At 33.8% G+C, this 23,584-nt stretch overlaps 2 protein-coding genes across 5 annotated transcripts; one reads left to right on the top strand and one right to left on the bottom strand.

The window, feature by feature from the left end:
• The first annotated feature begins 386 nt into the window (after positions 1–386).
• On the top strand, positions 387–17,573 carry LOC124641819 (nicotinamide/nicotinic acid mononucleotide adenylyltransferase 1). 4 transcript variants are annotated; one of them, XM_047180047.1, is made up of 8 exons: positions 394–640; positions 864–975; positions 3,984–4,095; positions 6,778–6,990; positions 7,535–7,636; positions 8,020–8,180; positions 9,880–10,204; positions 14,858–17,573. In XM_047180047.1, the coding sequence occupies exons 1-8, from the start codon at positions 565–567 to the stop codon at positions 14,876–14,878; spliced, it is 1,122 nt and encodes a 373-aa protein (XP_047036003.1). In that variant the 5' UTR covers positions 394–564; the 3' UTR covers positions 14,879–17,573. The 4 variants fall into 4 exon arrangements, with proteins under 4 accessions (XP_047036002.1, XP_047036003.1, XP_047036004.1 ...); XM_047180046.1 differs by lacking the exon at positions 14,858–17,573 and having other exon boundaries at positions 387–640; positions 9,880–10,560; XM_047180048.1 differs by lacking the exon at positions 9,880–10,204 and having other exon boundaries at positions 402–640.
• A 3,767-nt stretch (positions 17,574–21,340) lies between these two features.
• Positions 21,341–22,982, bottom strand: LOC124642091 (beta-1,4-galactosyltransferase 7). Its single transcript, XM_047180398.1, has 3 exons — positions 22,685–22,982; positions 22,045–22,597; positions 21,341–21,623 (listed from the first exon to the last, which is right to left on the bottom strand). The coding sequence occupies exons 1-3, from the start codon at positions 22,800–22,802 to the stop codon at positions 21,377–21,379; spliced, it is 918 nt and encodes a 305-aa protein (XP_047036354.1). The 5' UTR covers positions 22,803–22,982; the 3' UTR covers positions 21,341–21,376.
• Positions 22,983–23,584: the final 602 nt, after the last annotated feature.

The raw sequence follows: 23,584 nt of genomic DNA, 5'->3' as shown, positions 1-23,584 counted from the left end.
ATACAAAACCAAACAAATTTAGGACTTTTTAATTTGGTAGTATTATATACCGTTCCATTTCGCACAGATATTCTACAACGAAGCCGAAAATAGATCTCAGTGGCGTGCACTTGGAGAGCGAGGCCTATGTCCAGCAGTGGACTGCGATAGGCTGATGATGATGATGATGATTCTACAACGATATTTTATTATTTTCAATGTGTTATTTTCAACCAAGAAATTGATATCTCGAAAGTTTAAGTAATTTTACATGAGAAACACTTCAAATAAGTGGTATCAATTATTCAAATGAATAAACACAGCTCAAAGTAAATACGCTAGCGAAAGGAAGTTGACAATCAATTCTGCGTGTAATTGTAAATTTCTAAGTGACGTTACCCGATCATGAAAAAAGGTCTAAGATTTCATTGCTTACAGCAAAAGTACAAGGTTTTCTAATTTAGTAGCATTCTGAAGTTGAATCAATGAAGAAGGAATAGACGAGCGAATTTGTTGTGATGTGATAAAAATTATATACAAAATAAAAGTATTTATAACAGTGCGCTAAGTGTAGAAGGCCGCAAAATGTCTTACGGAAAGATTGTTATTATGGCTTGTGGGAGCTTTAGCCCGCCGACGTACATGCACCTTCGCATGTTCGGTAAGTAATTGAAAATCGAAGTGGAAATGCGCAATTATTATGCATTTTTCATTAATTGTATTGCAGTGAACTTGAACTATTGACCTTGGATATTTTAAATACACGTAACTGGTTCTTACCATGTGCTCTATAAAGATAAATTAATAGAAAACTTCTAAACTAATATCAAATATTGCTCAAGGTTTCATAACTGAAAATAATTTGGTAAATGTTAATTTTCTAGAACTTGCCAGAGATTATATACACAATCTGAACCTAGGAAGTGTGGTTGGAGGCCTGGTATGCCCTGTACACGATGCCTATGGGAAGAAGGACTTGGTTCCTGCTCATCATAGGTATGTTTTCTTCCAGTTAATATTCCTAACGCTGGCTAAATATCTCCTAGAATTTCCCATAACTGGATATAGGTGATTTCCTAGCATTACCACCATGTAGGTACTATCAGCCAGTGATATGTATAATTCTAATCCTTAAACAATCAAATAAAATAAGGTTGAAATTCAGCCTATACTGTAAAGGAGGTATGTGTTGTTTTGGCAGTTTCAAATGATATTTAGACAGAGTAGCTTATCAATACCATTTCTATATAGTAGTACACAACATTTATATAACTATCTAGGGCATAATTGTAGCAGAAATTGTAATATTTAATTCTAACTGGTATCCCTTTTCCTTGTACTTGTTTGTCTTATTAGAATCCCAATGATCTAGTTTAGAATTTACCTTGTAACTACTTCAGTATCCTTATTGAAGAATAGCATACCTATTTTCCTTAAATAAAATGAATTTTAGTACCTAATTTAGCTGATTTCCAGATACAAAGTTATGGTATCTAGTTACTATTATGTATTATGTGAATAATAAAAATGGAGTTTCTTGCCCGTTCTTCTCCATACGAAACTACTTTTGGAATGGGCAACTAGAATCAAACTTATTTATTTATTATTTTTGACTTTCATAAGTGCTTGCAAATGCCTAAATGAAATAAATTATTTGTCTTTGATTTTGAAGAACTTTACTAGCTCAATATATTATATTCCAGAGATTCAGGACATTTATATAGCGCATTTGAAAAAAATATAACTCATTATTAAATGAAAAGTGTAAGAACACATACTTAATAGACCTCTCATTCCTCTCCTTTCATTTTCTATAAGCAATGCTCCTAATAAAAAAATGCTGCATTAGGGTGCTTACATAAAGAAACAGGTTGCCGGTACAGACAAACCTGTACGGGTAGGTACCGATCAGTGCAGGTACAATATTTCAATACAATCCTATTGACTCACTTATAAAGAAACGGGTTGTAACTTACCTGTTTCTTTATAAGCGAGTGAGTTTGAAAACTAAAAACAGAAATCGCAGGGAAAGGTGTGTAAAATGGAACAGGTATAATACTACTAAATTAGAAATACGCAGATTTGGTCCATAATGTGTGTGAAATATTGTATTCTTAAATTGCCGCTTACCCGTTTACATTTATTTGATATTTTGTCCTTCTAATAATATTTCAATGCGAGAGTGCGGTATAAACTTGCGTTCACATTTATAAGTGAGTCAATAGGATTGTATTGAAATATTGTACCTGCACTGATCGGTACCTACCCGTACAGCTTTGTCTGTACCGGCAACCTGTTTCTTTATGTAAGCACCCTAAGAATAGACAACCTTTTTTCAGTAGTCGGCTAAAAAGAGGTTTTATCTATTTCACAACATGATACAATGCAGGTTGCACTTACCATCAAGTTATTGATTTTCTAGCTTGCTAGTTGTTACATCATAGCGTTGTCTTTGCCAAACAAGATAGTGCTACATGGTTAATTAATAAAAATCTCAGCTGACAGTTCAAGGTACTGATAATATTATAGTAAAATAAATATTAAACTAACATATACTTATTCGTTAAAGTACCTAATGTTTGATTAAGGGACTATGAAATGTAAATGGTGAATTGGAAAGAAATTATACTATATAGTACACATCTATGTATACTAATATTATAAAGCTGAAGAGTTTGTTTGTTTGAACGCGCTAATCTCAGGAACTACTGGTCCGATTTGAAAATTTCTTTCAGTGTTAGATAGCCCATTTATCGAGGAAGGTTATAGGCTACTTTTTATCCCGGTACGGGAAGTAGTTCCCACGGGATGCGGGTGAAACCGCTGGCAGAAGCTAGTGTACTAATATATTAAAGCTGGAGTATGTTTATTTACTTAGTTTCAGTAAATTCGGTTCTAATTTGAAACATCATTTCAGTGCTAGATAGGCTGTTATCAAGGAAGGCTTAAAGATTGTTATCAGTGTTAATTGTTAATTGAGAGTTGTTAATTGAAATGCAGCCGTAAATGGCGAAATAGACAGTACAATCATACTATAAATGAAACATTGGTTTTTAAAAGGAGAAAGAGTTTTAATTTTCAATTTAAGTGCAAAAGACTTTAATTATGTACTTCAAATCGCAATAGGCATGATGACAGTAATCAAAAATCATAAAAATAATATATTTATTAAATTAAACTTGAAGCTTGGAATATAAAACGCGCATTGTTTTCTTTATTAATAATGTGATCAATATGTATTTTTATAAAATAAAATTACGAAATAAGGCAATCCGCCATGATATCTTGAACACCAATCAGAGCTCGTGACGTCATCTCTCAAAACAACTCGCGCGAAAGCGCGCGGACGTCACATTTCGTTATTGTGAACTTCCACTGCGATCTTTGTTTTTAATTAATTAATTGTTTATAACACGAGTTATGGAGCCCGGATTTATCAAGGCAAACAGCGCTAATTTGCCTAGAATTGATATCATAATGCTGGGAGAGTTTTTGGCATCAAATAAAGATTTTTGTTCAGCTGAATTTAGAAATGTTAAAACTTCCATGTAAGAACAAAAAACTTAATTATTGCACGAGCGTTGTTTACTTGCGTCTTGTAATTTCAGTCGTGACGTCACAAGTGACGACATGACACTGACAAGCGTTTTCGCGCCGGATTCAAAGTGGACAGAGAAAAATGCAATTATTTGATAAAAAAACTTCGCATTTTCTTAAAATTAATAATTTTTCATATAAAATAGACGTATACCTACATCATACAAAGGAATTTAAAAATTTGTCATCATGCCTATTCTAGTATACTTAACTTTATGTATTTTAATTGTTATTGATTTTACATTGATCATTGATTGTTATTGGTTTAATTTGAGGGCAAACTAATCGATTTTATGTTGAAGTAAATATTGATATACCAATCAATATTTCCTTAAAAAATGTACAGTAAGTAAAGTAGACACATGCATCGGGTTGCATCATTTAAGTTATCATTATGTGTGTTCCAGGATAGCAATGTTGAAGTTAGCGCTGCGCTCATCATCATGGATCAAGATATCAGAGTGGGAGACGCAACAGTCCGGCTGGACGAGGACCAGGGTCACGTTGCAGCATCATCAGGTAATTACTCTTTACTCTGTTCCTTTTTACTTTTTAGGAACATGGTGCTAGTTTCATTCATGAACTCAATCTTATCTCAGTACCTATGTATGTTTTGGCAGTATGTCACTAGTTTTCAAGATAAATAAATAATAATCTTCAGTAATTATGGAAAAACAACAAATAATTAAAGGTGTGATTCTATTGGAGAGTTCTTGAAGCCTGCTGGGGTTGTGGGATGATTGAGAGACCTGTGGTAGTCCTATTTCCTAGATCTTTTAGCCGTTTTGGGAATAGCCTAGGCAAGTGAAGATGTTTCTCCAAAATACTAGAATTCTTAATTTCTTTTGTAATTTAACAAAAAATATGTATTTGTATGTTATCGATTTATTGGCTAACGACCAAAGAATTTTCATCATCATTGTTGCATGCTGTAATCCACGTATAACATTTATCAAAGAAATTAAACAATAAACTAAATTATTGCGTGATTAATCTGTGCATATTTACGATAGAATAACATCAATACGTAGAAACTTATCTATACTAACATAATAAAGAGACGACGTATGTTTGTTTGTACCCTTAAAGCTATGAAACTACTGAACCGATTTGGAACATTCTTTCACTATTGGAAAGCTACACTATCCCGCCGTAACATAGGCTATATTTTGTCCTGGTACGGGAAGTAGTTCTCCCGAAACGCGAGTGAAACCGCGGGAAAACCGAAAACAGCTATAGTTATTGATAAAGAAAACAACTAATAATCAGGTTGTTGCAATCATAATTGCAGTATTATATCGATAAGATTACCTATATTTGTTATCAATAATAATACTTACTTCCTAGTGCACAATCTCCAATTTTAAACCTTAAGTAGTAGCTTTACAGTTCATAATACCATATCAAGTCTATCTAGAGTACTTGGGTTTTTTTCTTTAGAGGTATTTTTAACCCCCGACGCAAAAACGACGGGGTGTTATAAGTTTGACGTGTCTGTGTGTGTGTGTGTGTGTGTGTATGTGGCATCGTAGCTCCCAAACGGATGATCCGATTGTAATGCGTTTTTTTTTTGTTTGAAAGGTATGTCATTCGGGAGTGTTCTTAGCTATGTTTGGTAGAAATCGGTTCAGGTCTTCAAGGTCATCAGCTCGTTTGTTAGGTGTGATAGGAATGTTACACGCTCAGTTTACTTGCAAGCATATGTGGGATCAGAAATTTGAAACACTAATGTCTTCTGGAACCACTGAGCTGGTCTGCTGTTAGGACACGAAGATAGGAGACGTAACCCTGAACTGCCTTTTAGTAAACCCATCGAGTTTGGGCTCGTTGAATTTGTCTTGACTAGCTCTCTTCATTTTTCTAATTGACTAGAACCTGATGCAGGAAATAGGATGTGGCGGATGAAACCCTGGAATGCCGGAATGAAACGGATAAACCGATTTATATGTATTTTTGCTGAAAGTCTAAAATTACCAAAGGATAATCTTTATTGTTTCTCAATCTGTGCAATTCTCCCAGAGCCAGTTTGTCATGAGGATTGTTAAACAGCTTCCTTTGGCCGAGATCGCATATAGCGACCACATCTTAAAATAAAAGAAATTAAATGAAAGAAGGAAAAATTAAGTAGCTCCTTCAAAAAGCATGAAATAAAATTAAATTGTTACTGTTACTGTTACAGCCTTTTTATCGTCCCACTGCTGGGCACAGGCCTCCTCTCACACGGAGAAGGATTGAGCATTAACTAAATTTTGACGTGTCGGGGGACCGCTTTTTACCTTTAAAAATAGTACATTAATCAAATGATACCTACCTAATTACAACATTCGTATAAAAAAACACGTATCTAAACAAAATTATATAAAAAGTTATAAGAAGTAGTATATAATTACTTCTAACGTTAAGCTAATAAATTAGAGCGGTCCCCCGACACGACAAAATTTAGTTTAGTCTGACATGCTTTAGTTGGTACTTACGTAGTGTTAAAAGTTATTTTTTGCTTTTTATAGGGTTTAGCGTTTTTAACCTTTTGTCATAATAATAGCGTGCTTTTTTTGGGTCGGGGGTTTTTTTAAATTTATAATGTCACATCATTTTGATGATCTCATAACTTAAATATCTATATATGGACTAAAGGTTTTGTTGATATTATTGTTGTAAAGGTGAATGACTGGTAAATTGATAATTGGTGAAAAACAATGGCTTTTTAATAACCTTATTGATTTTGGGACCATATCTATACTAATATTATAAAGCTGAAGAGTTTGTTTGTTTGTTTGAACGCGCTAATCTCAGGAACTACTGGTCCGATTTGAACAATTCTTTCGGTGTTAGATAGCCCATTTATCCGGGTTCATGCAGAGGTTCCCACGGGATGCGGGTGAAACCGATGGCAGAAGCTAGTGATTAATAAAGTAAACATCGAAAGATTTTGTTCGTTTATTCACGACAATATTATTAATATTCCACTGCTAAGTTCCGCCACGAACGGACAATAGAAAGAAATCTGTTTGTGATAAACTCAAAAACCAATTAACGGTATTCACTAGTACATAGTGATTAATAAGAAACGCTATTGCCTGTTAATCTTGCTAAGTCAAGATGAGTTCCTAGTTCAGTAGGTAACAGATATCTTTTTGAAGAAAACAAACTCTTTTTCAAAAACCTAAGTTTTCTGAAAAAGACAATTTACTTTTTTCTCAGGACACAATAAACAACTACTTAACCGGCGTAAACGACCCGGACCCGCCATCTTGGTTGCCAGATGACATCATAAATCTCAACAGTTTGGATGAACCGGATAACCTTATGGAGAAACTGAACGGCAACGTGCAGGACGGAGTAACTGTGAAACTGCTGTGTGGAGCTGATCTGTTGGAGTCTTTCGCTACTCCTGGCCTGTGGTCTGATGAGGATGTGAGTAGAAATCTATATCTATAATCTATATAAAGCTGAGGAGTTTGGATGAGCCGGACAATCTTATGGAGAAACTCAACGGCAACGTGCAGGACAGAGTGACTGTCAAACTGCTGTGTGGAGCTGATCTGTTGGAGTCTTTCGCTACTCCTGGGCTGTGGTCTGATGAGGACGTGAGTAGTATATGTATAGGGGTTAGTAAATAGGTGAGATGTTAGGGGACTTTAAAAGGGAGTACTCAGGGGTAGTTCATAAGGGAGCAGTTTCTTACTAATGGTACTGTAGTACCGTGGATTCAACCACAGTGCTACCAGTATTATTACGCTTCCATTCGCCTCGACTTAAGGTGAGTTCATAAGAGACTATATAACGTAGTACATAGGGGAATCCTGAGGACACGCGTTAACTGCTAGATATGACTGGAATAAATAAGCTAAAAGCTGGAGTTATATGGATTGAGGGTTAATACATAAGAAGAAGAGAAATAACTGTGTCAACGAGCTTATTAGACATTTTATTTAGAAGTAAACTGCTGTGTTTTCAGTTGGAGACGATAGTAGGCCGTCACGGGTTGGTGGTGGTGACGCGGGCGGGCTGTGATCCCGGACGGTTCATATACGAGTCCGATATGCTCTACAAATATAGGGTAAGTTGCAACAATTATATTGTTTACATATATAATAAGTTATTTTTTTTCTCCTACGAACGTTACTGGTGTACAAAAAAAATAAAAGTTAAGTTTTAAGTGAATTTTGCTTAGATTTTGCTTTATCATTGAAGTCCTTCAGAAAAATCATACAGAAAAAAATAAAACCTCTTAATAACTTTTAACTTAATAATACTCAAACGTTACCTAACATTAGGTTTTACCAACAATATTTTTTTTTTTTTTTTACTATTTACTATCAATTTTCATGCAAGTATGTGTGGTCAGTGTACTTGCGCCTTAAGATATCTCGCATAATAAATGGGCGCATTTTAAACCATCCTAGTTGTATTCAACTATAATTATTCATATTTACTTTCCAGAAAAACGTAATCCTAGTGACGAACTACATAGCGAATGAAGTAAGCTCGACGCAGATCCGTCGCCTCGTGCGGCGCGGCGAGAGCGCCAAGTACCTCACCGACGACGCCGTGCTCGCTTACGTGCGCCAGCACAGGTTGTATGGCGCCACGCAGGCTAACACGTGAGTCATTTACATATATTTACTACTGTGTTATGGGGAAAATAGTTGGGGAACTATACAATAGGGTAGTGTCCAGGGTCGAAATAATGAAATAATATTTAGTCCGCTTTTTAGATAATCAAAAAATATTGGATACGTATTTTTTCTTTTTTTAATTAAACATAAAATGACAAAGATAATACACTTCAAAAATTAGGAGTGGGGGCCTTTTACGTCACAGTGTCCTGAAAATTGTAGCAACTTGTGACGTCACACTCAACTTTAACACGCTATATCTTAACAAGTTCTGATCCAATTTAAAAAAGAAAAAATACGTATCGCTTAATTTTGGACAATCTACAAGACGGACTAATTATTATTTTTTAGGAAACTAGCCTATTATGTGGCTGTTTTACTATACAATCGCTCAAACGTAAATATACACTTACCAATTACATTTATGTACGAGTCCGTTAAATTATATACATTTCATAATGTACGAATAGAATAACAAACTACAACAGTTGGGTAAAAAATGTGTCCCTATGTCCTTTCACAGGGTGTTGGCCACATGAGTATAAACAGTTTTTTCTTAGGTATATAGTCATGGTTACCCACCAATGTTCAGCCAGATTGGTTCAGCCGTTCTTGAGGTATAAAATAAAAATAGTGTAACATACATACACAACCTTTTTATATTTATAAATTAATTATAAAGAGATTTTTTTTTAAAGACGTAGGCTATATTGTATGCGGGAACGAGAAGTATGCAGTTACACCCATAAATTATAGGTATAGTTAGAAAGTGTATAGTTTGGTTTGAGCAATTGTATAGTAAAATGGCTAACTGTATAGTTGGTAATTTGAATGTGTGTATAGTTGGTATATTTATCAATGTGTAGTTATGATTATTTGTGCCTTACACACAATATTTTATAAGGGTATGAAAAATATTTTATACTAAAATTATTTAAATATTTTTATTGAGAAATTCAGAAAAAATGATAAATAGAAATAATTTATTTACAGTGGTCGGTGTAAATAAATTGTTGGATTATGAAAAGTATCTCATCGTTATAAAGCTCAATTTTATAGCATTTGTTATATGTATAATGAGGTTTAATTAATTTTAAGTTTATTTCGTTCATTGTTTTATATTTTTTTATGTGACCAATTGTCATTGTTATAATGTAATGTAATTTGTGTTCTTGTTCATGTATATGATGTTTGTCCCCTTTTTTATTTTTAATTTGACACAGGTATTTTAAATGATTATTTAACGCATGGTTTTATATTTTTTGGTTTCGTTTTTTTTTGTTATTATTGTAAGTAAATTATTTATAATATTAATTAATTCATACGTACTCTTGATTTAGAAAGTGATTGGTAAGCAATTCAAGACGTGATTAAGATGCCAAAAAATAGGTTTTTATTGGAATATAGTTTTATATTTATATAAGCATTTTTATGTAAATAAATGAACAGTTTATAAGTCTCATTTTCTTTAATTTTAGTTTGAGAATAAAATAGAAAGAAATCTACTAAAAATATAAAAAATAACGGGGTACATAAACACACAATCGTTTAAAAAATCATGTCAACCAATTGTCGGCCTAATTGCACTTAACATTAAACTACAATTTAGTTATTATTTCTTATTTCATAAACATATATGAACTTATACTAACCAAAAAAACTCTTTCACGCTGCTTGGAAACAGTGAGTATAACATACTGAACGATTTAATCGCTAGCTACGACAAGCGTTCTCCACAAGACGTGATCATGACGTCACCAGAAGAAACCTCCTTCAAAAACATCCTTATCTCCATCAGAGACAAGCCCTCTATTATCGATGAAACGATCACTGTCAAACGACCAAGAAAGTCCAACTTTCTTATGCCCAACTCTCATACGGACTCCGTCAGTCCCCTATGTGAACCTCTCAAACCTAAAATGGCGTATATCGACAAAGTCCCATCGACTTACGTGCCCGGAAAAGCAGTTAAAATTGTCAGCGATGCGAACGAACATAAGATTGACAAGGTAACTTTTGATACAACTTACTGCTCTTTAGATAGCTACCTGAGTAAGGATTCTGACTTCGACTTATACAAGCGAAGGGTAAGTGAAGGTAACGTTGAAAAAGTGGAAATCGAAGCCGCTAAAAAGCGGTGTTCGTCGACTATAAGGAAGTTGAAGCCGGAAGATATGAAGAAGAGTAAGTCTGAAGTTAGTAAGTTGTGTGATAAAGTGAAAAGTATCAAGATTAAGGAGACAGCGGGGAGGAATTACAAAACGCGCAGTTGTAATGATATTGTCAGACTAATTTTGACTAAACATGGGATACATGTTATTAGTGATACTGAGGCTATAGTTTAAAATATATTTAGTACCAGAAACAGATAATATTCTACTGCAATTCTTGTAGAAATATACTTTTTTCTTCAAAGGATTTAATCATTATATAATTTTGATCCTTTTTTGGATGAAAACAATTTCCAGTTTAATATTGTCTGAATGAATTATATCTTTCGAACTGAAAATAATTCAGTAGTTATGGATTTAAATCTGATGCCTGATAAGGTCAATTTACACAAAATTCGGAGTCTTACCTATTCAAAACATAATTTTTGATTTATACTTCTTTTTTTTGTAAAATGTCTTCCAATCTAGGAATTTGCGATTTAAAACCAGTTTCTTGAAAGGCGAAAAAAAAGTATTATTAATTTCATAGATATACTCTCAAATTAATTAAGGTTAGACTAAAATCCTGAATTACATAATATACATTTGTTACATAAGGATAGATAAAATGTATCTACTCTATTAGCGCCATGGCCCATATTTTCCATTTTTTCCTAAAATTTACAACTTTGTTTTTATTTAAAATTAAACGAAATTATACATTAGCTAAATATAGTATACTTAGGATGTAAATAATTATAATATGAATTTATTACAATCATATAATCTTTTTTGTAATAGGTCTACTTTATTGTAAGACGTTTTGATATTATAAAATAAGTTATAAAATGTCGCTCTCAGAGACATTAATTAAACAAAAAAATATTTAACTGTTGGTTGATTCTGAGTGCGGCTTTTAACCCAGTATTCATCACTGTTTACTAAATATTTAAATATTATATAGTTCCATTTGTAGCAAGTTATCTAAGTCAACTTCCAGTGAGAACTTTCATCGATATACACGATCATTTTGAATACATTTAGCGGAAAATAAATTTAGTGTAAATGGGTCATTTATTTCTTTAGATACTCGTACATAAGTACTCGTATGTATATATACATTTATTATAAAAAGGTATACTTTTAGGGTGCGTCCACATCTGGCGAATGCGCCGCGAATGCGCAGCACGCGAGCCGATCGCGAGCTGTCCGCGAGCTGCGCGCGTGCAGTCACTGCAATAGTTCGGTGCTTGTCTTTAGCGCAACTCACGCAAGGCTCGTATAGAGCGCGCGAGCGGCGCGCGATCTGCGCGCAATCAGTTCTCGCCCTTACAGTTCCGTATATTGGCTCAGTACTATCGAAGATGGCAGACGTCGCTCGCGTGCGGCGCTTAGGTCGCGCGCGAGCTGCGCGCGGGCCAAGCAGAAGCGGCGCACGAACAAACATGCACGCGCGCAGCTCGCGGACAGCTCGCGATCGGCTCGCGTGCTGCGCATTCGCGGCGCATTCGCCAGATGTGGACGCACCCTAAAAGAGAGAGTTTAATATAAGTATCTTCTACAATATGCATGCTATATGTATTCTTTACATTACATTATTGTATAGGTATTATCCAATGATATATATATTTTATTAACCAAGGAATTACTTTGAAGGAATTTTATATAAAATGGTCAAAATAAAATATACTTTCTTCTATAAGTAAAAAATTTCTAACCTAACCAGTATTAAATAAAGCCCAAAGTTACTTAACCTAAATTCCAAAGGGTGTCAAACTTTTCGAAAATGTTTTTTTTTTAAGTAAAAATGGTTCCTCGAACAAAACCTGGCTTCAAAGCTGCCAAAAACATGTGCAATTAAAACCTTTTACTGCTTTAATATTTTACTAAGATTCAAAAAATAATATTAAGAAAAAAATCTACATAAATTCATAGTTAATATGGCTAGCTATAATACCTCGTGTTGTTCGTCTTAATGTTTGTATGTTGACGATGTAATTTAGGGTGCGTCTACACAGTGCATGTAGCTGGAGCAAGTTAACATGCGCCGCGTGACAAGAGCACGCGGGTGGGTATTTAGCTTTGGTACATGCGCGAGTCGCTGGACTGCATGTAACCTGTGCATGTGCCTCAACATGCGCAAGCTACTTGCACCGTGTAGATGCCCCCTAAAAAAAAGAACTATATGTTGTGTTTGTGCGTGTACGCATAATTAGAGCACAATTTGCTGCATAAATAAAATTAAGTAATAATTACAAAAAGTATTATGTATTTTTGCTCGTTAATCTAGCTACATGGTATAGATAATTTCTATTGTTATTTGCCAAGAAAGTATTTTGATAATTCATTGAAGATTTTTTCTGTACAATACCTTATTCTCTATTTCAATTAATTTTACTACTATGGACTTACCTCTGAAGGACAATATTTTACAATTACTCTTCGGGTCATGGAGTGGTAAGAAATTAGTTACTTGAGGAAAATCTAAGATAAATAGGCAGAAAGTTTGACAACAAGTCTTACCATGGGGTATCGGGTTGCCCGGGTAACTGGGTTGAGGAGGTCAGATAGGCAGTCGCTCCTTGTAAAACACTGGTACTCAGCTGCATCCCGTTAGACTGAAATCTGTTCTTACTACTCCATGATTTTTTTCTAATTAATCTGTAAACATTTTACTCTCTGAAAATACATAGCATAGTTTGATATTATACTTATTTCTGCATAGTGTCAATTTATTACTGTTCTTGTTGAATTGCATGACGTTGTTTCAAATTCTAGTATAATAGGGTTGTTTCCTTGTATTCATTTAGTTAAAATTAAATAAATGCACCGAAAGTTCACAAAACTAGAAACACGATAAGCTATATTATATTATTTATAACTGACCATATATTTTTTAATTAATTTATGAAATTTTAATTTAGAGCCTGTGACGTCACGCCATTAAAAACGACGAGAAGAGACCGATGACGTCATCCTTTCTATATTTGACAATGACAAGTATTTGACAGTGACAGATATATCGAAATAACCTCAGAATTAATGTTTTGTTTATTTGCTTCTGTGAAGTTCTGTGTGTTAATTGCATTTAAGTGATACAACTGCTAAAAAATTACGGAGAAACGATTTATGAAAGCTGATAGTTCCAATCTGCCAAGAGTAGACTCTTTTATGGTCGCTCAATTCTTTGCCAATCAATAACCAAGATTTTTATTCAGCGGTACGTGGATGAACAGTTTATTTAGAGCACTAATGGTCGTATTTCCACAGTCTCGCACAACACAAACCTTGTAGACATTCATTTAATTTAAGTTTTTTGAAAAAGCATCAAATCTTTTCGAACGCAGACACAAACATAACCTCAATATAAATAAACACAAACTTTACGTTTCTTTGCACCATTTCATTTTTCCGCGTACACAACTCAAAACATTTGAGGTATTTTATTTTTGTTCAAATGTATAAAAATAATCTATACGTATAAAATATTATAGTTTAGTAGCTATTTTATAAAAATACATTATTAAAATTAAGAAATCCATTAGTTGGTATGTTAGTTTTTTCTCGTTAGATGTGCTTTAAAATGTAAAGGAATGAACAGAGAACGTTGACGTCACAGTCACGTGATCTAGCGTTTTCTGAGCAATATTTTAAGACAAATAGAAAAACATGTAATACATAAAAAATAAAAAGATTTGAGACGAAAAATGAAAGAGAGGGTGATCTTAAAATTATTTAGAAGCTATCTAAATAGATTTCCGAAAATTGGAAACAACCCTATTGAGAAAGTATTGTGTATTAAATGTATTTTAAACTTGAAGTTTATTAAATGTCAGTATTAAAAGTAATAGATGTTTAAATAGAAAGTTAAAGTAGTTGTTAAATATAATAGTCAGAAATTTTAAGAATGAGATAAATAGAAAGCTAAGTATTAATAGTATTTCTTTTAGGGATTGATTGCAAATTATTTTCCTTTTATATACCTTACGTTAGTAAGCCAATGTCAGAGCTCAAAATGAGTCGCTTATAATTAGCGACTAACTAGATTTGTTTGTTCGAATAGGTTCTACATTTCCATTTTTTCATATTCTTGCTTTTCCAGCATGGAAACTTCTTTACTTTGACTATAACTAGCCTTTCAAAAATATATTGTCAAATATTAAAATATGAAGATATTTATCTCTATAGTGTTTTGTTTTCCATAAACTGAATTGTATCAAGCATGTTTTAATGTTGTCGCTTCTATGATTTGTGATTGTTAATACCCCTTGTCCATAGATGATTTTCTTGTTTTTTTTTTTATAATACTTTTGTCTTGATTTGCGGACCTTGAAATGAAAAAAATATTGGCAACACTGGCGTAAAATGGCAACTTTTTTCTATTTAATGTTGCCAGTAAATTTTTAATCTGTGGGTTATTTAAGTGAAACCTTTTTTCATTTTCGGGTTCGATATTTGAATGTCGCCCCCCCCCCCCTTTTGTTTGTCCTAACTTGGGTGTTGTGTGCGTAGGGAGGCGGCTGCCCGCTGTAGCTGACGTGTTGCGCGCGATGCGACGAGGCGACTACGTAACGGGGCCGTAGCGGGATCGTAGCGGGATCGTAGCGAGACCGTAGCGGGATCGTAGCGGGACCGTAGCCAGTTCGTAGCGAGAACGTAGCGTCAGAGTAGCAGGGCAGCGCGCATCACCCCTATATTCTTAGTTTTATCAATAAGTTCGTCTACGTAGTGCCTACTGTGTCCACTAGTTTGACGTTTCTGATTTGGGGTTACTATATAAAAAAAAACATCGATAAAATACTGACGTGGTAATTTTGTGTCCGAAAGGAAATAATGTCAGTTAAACATAAAATCGTTTTTTTATAATTTTGTATGTATAAAAAAAAATATATCATTGAAATGAAATGGAATGTGATAAAAGTTGTGGCAAAGTAAAATATTTTTGGATGAATATACAAGTTGTGACGTATTTATTTTGTACGTGCTCAATGTTGCATGCATATGCGAGACTAAAGTATTTTTTGGGTTCCTAATAAGTGAAGCAAAGGCAAAGTTTTTGATATCAACTAGTGGACACATTTTATGGCTTGTTTGAAGCTTCTGTGGAAACCTGCATGAGATGTACTCCCTATATTTTTTATAGTCTTTTTATTCTATTGATTTCTTTGAACTCTTCTGCATTGTGAATTCTAATTTTTAATTAGATAGTGGTTTACTTCTTTGTATTGAGAAGAGAGTAATCTTTAAAGTTTTAAAATGTTATTTTAAGATTTTCCCGCACGACCGTCACATTTCTTATAGTCGATCTTTTCAATATTATCATATTAAGATACAGTGCAAAGTTACATCTGTATAAATAAAGAACATTTAAAGTTAGTCATCGATACTTGCTGGGCCCACGTAAGTTTCAAACAAGCAACGCCGCGGTTCAGCGCTAGCTTAGCTTCAGTGTCTGACCGTTTAGCGCTTTGATACTTGCTAGTATTTACAGTACGAGTCTTTATAATGTGCATATATTGAATTGAGGGAATCTATGCCTCAGTGGGGAAAAAGCCTGCCGGGGCTGCGGGATTGTTCTAAAGCGACGGCGCTAGTACATAAAGGGCTTAAGAAGAAACATGGTGGGCCAGTAAGAGTCTGATACTCCCTCATACTGCACCACCCACAGCGGGGAAATCTTAATACAAATTTAATTGCGTGTTTTTGGATCCCGGTAAATATGTGATCCCGGTTTACAACTTTGAAAGTAAATGTTCTATGCACATTACAAAGACTCAAACTGTATAGATAATGTTTAGCCTTGTGTCTGCTTAGGACAATCTGTATTGTTATGCCGTATTTATACAACGATTCGGCGTGTTGTGGGAACAAATCTATATTGTATATTGAATTCATCTTATGTATGTATTTAATGCTTTTTGAGAATTCATTTCGAGTGGTTTCTTTCAATTGAAGTTCCCAAAAAATATGGGAGGGTACTTCAATAACTAAGCCCAACTATTTGGGTAAAACATTAGCTATGTGTTACGAAAATATAGGAAGCTTTAAAGCGATGGAAAAATAATTACAAAATCTTAAGTAGGTACTTAATTAGGTTTGTTCCGAAAACACGCTATAGCAACGAGTATGCATCACTGCTATTCAAATGTAAACGTTATTTGTACTCACATAAAGTTCACTTTTAAACTTCGATAATCACTTTTTAAATGTTAAGAAATAATTATTACAAAATATATTTAGATACATATTTGATAGCAGATCTTGCTTAATCGTTTTTGTATTCTAGAGGTAGCATTACTGCAACGTACATATGTATATTTTGAACATTGTTTTGTCAGAAAACATGAATAAATGTCAGAATGATGTTTAAAATATTTTTACCAGCGGTAAATGGTAAATATATTTTGGCCCATTTTGATCGACAACATAAACGTCCGTTTTTCTTAAAACATCGGTCTTATCGAGTCAGCTGCAGGTTTAATCACCTGACAGTGTTTTAGTGTCACAGTTTTCTCAAGTCCACCTGACGGCCTCTGACGTAGAATTGTAACGACTGCTACTGAGTAGCATTCGGGGACGCCCGCTTTACTTGCCCGCCCAGGCACATTCATAAACAGTTGTTTTAAGAAAACGTTTCTGTTGTCGGTGTAGTTAGGCCTTAGTGAGCAACCCTTAAATATTATAATCAATGAGTCTTTGCATCATTAAGTCACAAGTAATAAAAAGTAACCTAATCTCGTTATCTCTTTCATGCCAATATAGTTGGATATAAGTGTGAAAGAGATAGCTAGCTTGAAGTAGTGTCTTTTGAACTTGATTATAATGCTTTATGTACTGTTTAAGTAGTCCAATTTTTGTACGAGTGTATTTTTTAATGCCTGAGTAGCTCTTTTTTCTGTGCAATATTTGTAAAATCATTTAATTTTGGTTACTTAAAGAAACAAAAATGAAGTTTCAACAGTTTTATTATAAAAAAAGTTACAAACAAAATATCTATGTAGGTTTATTGTATAGAATCGGCTTATGAAAATATCTTGGATAGGTTTTAATTGTTGTTTATAAATTATAATTCATTCCTTTTATTATGATTTATAGTTATACATATTGAATGTGTACTTATTTTAAGGATCTGATTAGTAAATTATTTTTATTTTTGTATTTAGCCTGGATATTGTCAAATAACATGTGAACTACATTCAGATATTATGAAATAAAATTGTACTTAAGATTTATATGTTTAAAGCTTGTGGCACATTATAGCAGCACCGCAACAGCACGGCTGCAGCACGGCGTCGCCTCGAATTAAGACTACGGCTAGCTGCCAGCGCGCCAACCACGCGCTGTCCGCTCGCCGTCGGCCGCGCGCCGGCCGCGAGGTGTGAGCTTGCTGTCACCGCAAACTCAATATTATTTTAAGACGATTATGATTGATGTTATGATTGAACACGACGTAATGACGTTGTTTCGCTGCCGGCTCGGAGTCGGCGCGCAATTAGCACGCCGTCGGCGCGCTGTACGCATGAGGACCGCTCGCTTGCAGCACGCGGGCGGCGAGTCGAGTTGTGTGGAAGCGGCAAGCACGCTGACTGCTCGCCGTTGGCTTTTTCATATTGACATTACGAAATATATTATAATATACACGATTTAATGCTCTAAATTGAATGACAACTTAAATGCTGGTGTGGAGCCGTGCTGTTGCGGTGCTGCTGTAATGTGCCACGTCCTTAATACTGCTTCAATAGAATTAGCACCATTTCAAAAGAAACAAATATATAATTTCGCTCACAGACGAATTCACGCTCAATCCTTCTCCGTGTGAGAGGAGGCCTGTGCCCAGCAGTGGGACGATTAAAAGGCTGTAACAGTAACACAGACGAATTTATTATAGTAGATATGTACTTAATTTTTTACATAACGCCTACAAATTATTTTTTAAATTCTTTATTCACAAATAGCGCATGTATTTTCTCGAAGATATGCCAAGTTTGGATTTTACCTGAATGTCATTCACATGTAATTTGCTTAACAAATTAGTAAAGGCGAGATTCTACCAGTGTGCACACAAATGTTTTTTCTGATCTATTTTGGCAAACAGTAACGAACAGCGTGCGAGCATTTCTAAAATGTCAACGGAAAATATTGTAATTGCAACCATTGTGCGCGAACCATGTTGGTGGAATCTCTCCATTAGGGACTGCCAACCTCAGAATACTTGTATGTTCCTTGCTTTTATCGTTTAGTTGTAAGGTTCGTGACTTAGATATTACATCGATAATATAATATCGATAATATTCAAATGATACAAAATATATCATTTGAAGCGTTTATATACCGTATTTGATTGATTCACAAAATGTTTATACTTAAATATTTTACACACACAATTATAAAGAATCGCATTGTAAACACTATTTCTGATGTTATTAAAACTAAATCACTGATTTATTGAAGAATTAGTTAAGTCAAATATCGTGCCTTAATGGCATCCATCATTTAAATAACTGCAAGATACTCAATATTTTTTTTTTTCATATAAAGTACAAGATTCATTCATTTGCAAACATGGGTTCTTTCTTATAATAAATAATGTTCTAGATTTTTTCCAATTCTGATTAGGCTTTTTTTGTATTTTATGTATTCCTTTTCCATTTGTAAGATAGTTCTTTTATAACCATTTATCCGAAAACAATATATTTAAGTAGAAATGGGAAACAGTTCTTTTTTAAAAATATTTTTGGGTAATTAATCTGCCACCCTAGAGTAGGTATACCATCAAATATTTATGTAGATTTTCAGTGTAATGCACAACCATGTAAAACCATAATTATTATAACTATGTACAAATACATTGTTCCTTAGAAATTGCACAGTTAAGCCTACCGCCCTATGATGGCACAGCACGGTATTTTTAAGCGACGAGTAAAAATAGCACTTAATTATAAGGTAATTAAACTGAAATTTCGATGTATGAACGTTAGCTAGATTTTTGTTCTATGTCCTTTGAGATCTCAACCTTAAATTCTTGTTAAATTGAGTCCTATTTTTATTCCTCGGTCGCCTGAAAATACCGTGCTATGCTGTCAATTGGCACTTAATTTTTAAGCGGCAACTTATTATGTGATTTGAACCAATAATAATAAAAAAGTATGGTTAAAAACGAGCGACTATCTTATCGATTCTATGGTAATTAATGATTGATGTTCAAGTAACTTTGATAAGAACATACAAATAAAAAATAAGGAAATATCAGTAAGATATACAAAGACAATTTGTCGGTTAGTTACATGCTGTAATCAGTTAAAATCAATAGATAAGTGGCCGCTTAACAGTTAACTTACATTAGTCAATACAATGTTTGGAAACCGATAGTTTAACCTTATCTGTAACAATAACGCTTTATGAAATAAAAATGGTTTATTTATTTACTATATTTTTTTATTTAAAGTACTTGTAATATACTTTTCGATCCAACCTGTGCCTATCCCAAGTTTCGTCTCAATCTCTTCAGCAGTTTAAATTTAAAATAGAGAGGGCTTGAATTTATAAATAATTTTAAATTAATTTCGATACAACCAATTGAAACAACCTTTTTACAACAAATAAAATTAAGTCTTAAACTAAAATGGCTATGTACTAGACTAGTGATAGAGTGTAATAGGTCTAACATAATAAGTGTTAGTATTAGGTACAGTCTTACTATTATTATGATAATAAAACATAATGAATATCGTTACACACAAATTGTAGACAAAAAAAAAAAATTGTATAAAGGTTACACTTATCAAATATCTTTATTCTTTATACATTTTAAATATTGATGACTTCATAAAATATAATGAAAATATACATTGAATGGAATATTAATGACATAGAAATGAAAATGTCTATATTGTGGACAACTCCAAAGACTAAATGCTTATGAAATAAAAAAAATGGAATTGGTATAAAAAACAAATATTTTAAAGTGTAGTACTATCATAATATATTTACTATCCTCTTTTCACCAGCAACATTTCTGAGTAATATAATGATAACAATTAACATACATACGATATTTAAATTAATAGCTGTCTGTTTAGATAACAGTGAAATGTGACACAATCAGTAAAATTTTAAACAAATTATAATATTCTGATAAAACAGACATTGCAATTTCTATATACCAATACTTTTTAACACAACCAAGATTTACTTTTTAATAAGTGTATCTATAGACAGATTTGTTTGAACCAAATTAATAATTATGGCTATAGTCAAGAAACATAAATTATTCTTAAATAAATACAATCCTATAAAGTGTGAAATAAAAATAATAAATTATAAAACAACAAAAAAAATGATTGAGATTATCTTACTAATTTAATGGAAGTTTGCCAATGGGTATTTATGAAATATGACTTAATATCATTTTGCCCTCTATAAGTCGTGGTGGCTTAGTGGGTAAAGGACCAACCTCAAGTATGAGGGCACGGGTTCGATCCCAGGTCAGGCAAGTACCAATGCAACTTTTCTAAGTTTGTATGTACTTTCTAAGTATATCTTAGACACCATTGACTGTGTTTCGGATGGCATGTTAAACTGTAGGTCCCGGCTGTCAGTGAACATCCTTGGCAGTCGTTACGGGTAGTCAGAAGCCAGAAAGTCTGACACCAGTCTAACCAAGGGGTATCGGGTTGCCTGGGTTACTGGATTGAGGAGGTCAGATAGGCAGTCGCTTCTTGTAAAGCACTGGTACTCAGCTGAATCTGGTTAGACTGGAAGCCAACCCCAACATGATTGGGAAAAGGCTCGGACGATGATCATTTTGCCCTCTGTTTAAATATGGGTCATAGTCTTGTTACCTTGATATAACATTTTTTTTATTCACCTATAAAATGAATATACAGGTACACAAACACATTAGGAAATATTATGATGAAATGTTAAAATAATACACATTAAGGGCAAGAAGGATCTTGTCTTCTCAAACTGGAAACTGGAATTATTTACAGGTACACAGGAATAAGTATAAAAAAATATTACAAACCTACATTAATTCTTTTTAGACGTAACCTTCACTGCTTCCGGACACTGACACCAAGGAGTTCTTTCTTTATCACAAATGAGTTCCACGTTCAAAACTGTGACGTCTAACCCGTCAACGGCTACTGTGTGAGTGTTAAGGAGTTTGTATAGCACGTCGTGGACGCCTGTGAGACGGTCGCGGCGACGGGTTACCTCGCGTTGGTTGTAGCATTTCCGCATGTCACGCTTCCGGTATGTCTTGTCATGGATATGTCTGGAATTGGGTGGTAAGTTGTTGAATTTGGGTATTACATATGGGCTTAAAGTGTGTATTGTGTGCCAATTTTAAAAGATAACCAGCAGTTAAAGATGAATTGAATTTGTCTTGCTAATTCAGGGGAATAAGTTAAAAATAAAATAATTATGTGTTATAAGAGAGTTTGGGGGCTGTTTAAATATGCTTCTCTCAAACAGAAATGGTTTAGAATTCCAACCATATGCAATGGCAGATATGATTATCTAAATAGGTTTTGGAATTCAAATATTTTATTTTAATGAAACATTCAAGTTAATATCACAACAATCTAACAATAGCATGTAATTTTAATGTAAATTAAGAAATGTATTTTTCATTTTTGTTAATAGAAGTTGTATTACCTATAAACAAAAAATAAATAAATGAATGCCAAACTCACCTAAAAGTATTATCAATACCAGTACTAATATTGCTTGGTCTCATCACAGTTAAATTAGCATCTTTTAGTCTCACATAAAACTCATCATCTTCTAGTCCCCAGCCCCAGTAGTTGTTAGACATACCATTGACCAACTCATAATGTTCTCTCTTCACCAACAGTATGCCTCCGATAAAAGTGTCATAATGGTACTTAGGGTGCGTCTGAGGGGAGGATATGTGCATCGGCCCCGAACTAGGATAATCATACTTTAAATTGTCATTCATAGGCAGCAAGTCCACATCATGCATAGCTATGTAATCATAGTCCTTCTTCGTATAAATAAACCCAACATTTATTAACGAAGCTCTGTTAAATCTATTATTATCTTTCTGCTGCACTATGAATATGTGAAACGGTATTTTCTGACGGTTTAAGAAGCTGTACATGTGAGGGATGAACTCCAGTAGCTCCTCGAAGCGGTCACGGAAAGGCACGAGCACCGCCAGTCGTTTTTTCGGCTGTTCTTGCGATGTTAATCGTTGTCGTACTGGGTTAGGTAATGCCTCTTTTTCTGTAGAAATTAAAACATTTCTTAGCTCAAAGTCACTTAAAATTAAAGATCATTAGAGCGTTAATATAATTTCATGATAAAACTTACCGTATCGAATAGGTAAAGCAGCTAAATAACAGCCCATTACAAAAGTTAATATCAGACAAAGACCCAGACATTTTGAGCCGTTTAATCTGTAACCCATAACATTAATTCTTCGATACATTTATGTTTACTGTCAAATATTTACAGATATATTGATTACACACATTATCTTCCCGCGCACATAACAATTTAATTTATAAATCGGATATTTCTGATCCTGTTTTGCTATCGATGTATTGACGATTTGACATAGCAGATGACTTTGACAGTGATTGAAACGTCAAACAGAAGTGACGGTGACGTTCGTGTTCACGAAGGAAATACCCATGTCACGTTATGATATGCTGAAAAAAATATTTTGTTTCAGTAGCTCACGTGCTGAAAGTAATGGGCTTTTGACCATATATAAGATAACAAGAATTAATTATATTTTATATAATTTGAATGCAAAGTATTCAAAATGTTCTTAAAAAAAAAAAATATTAAAAGTTTCTTCACAACGCACAATGCAAAGGTAGTTCGTGTACATAGATAAGATAAATCAATGTTTTGCAGACTGTTTCAGGAACTAAATTGCAATTAACAAGCAGATTATCTTATTCGCAAATATGTACTGATATGCTATTGTTATCGCCGGATGTCAATTTTTATTACCGAGTAATTATCTACTGATTAAATTAAATACTTTTTCCTGGATGTCGGCCTATTAGGTAGTATAGGTACCTGGGCCTCTTTTATACCTAGTACGGTAGGTAATTGCTTTGTTTCTTGAAGATAGACTGACGATTTCAAACTTTTGTCCCTCTAGTGAGGACTTGAAAAGTACTGTATTATATAGTGATAATGTTCTTGACACATGATATGTCCCTGAAAAACATATCACGCCATAACTGATGTTGAATC

The sequence above is a fragment of the Helicoverpa zea genome, chromosome 23 (genome assembly GCF_022581195.2).
Source record: "Helicoverpa zea isolate HzStark_Cry1AcR chromosome 23, ilHelZeax1.1, whole genome shotgun sequence".
Lineage (NCBI taxonomy): Eukaryota > Metazoa > Arthropoda > Insecta > Lepidoptera > Noctuidae > Helicoverpa > Helicoverpa zea.
The sequence above is the reverse complement of the archived record's forward strand: the minus strand, read 5'-3'. Positions and strand labels throughout refer to the sequence as shown.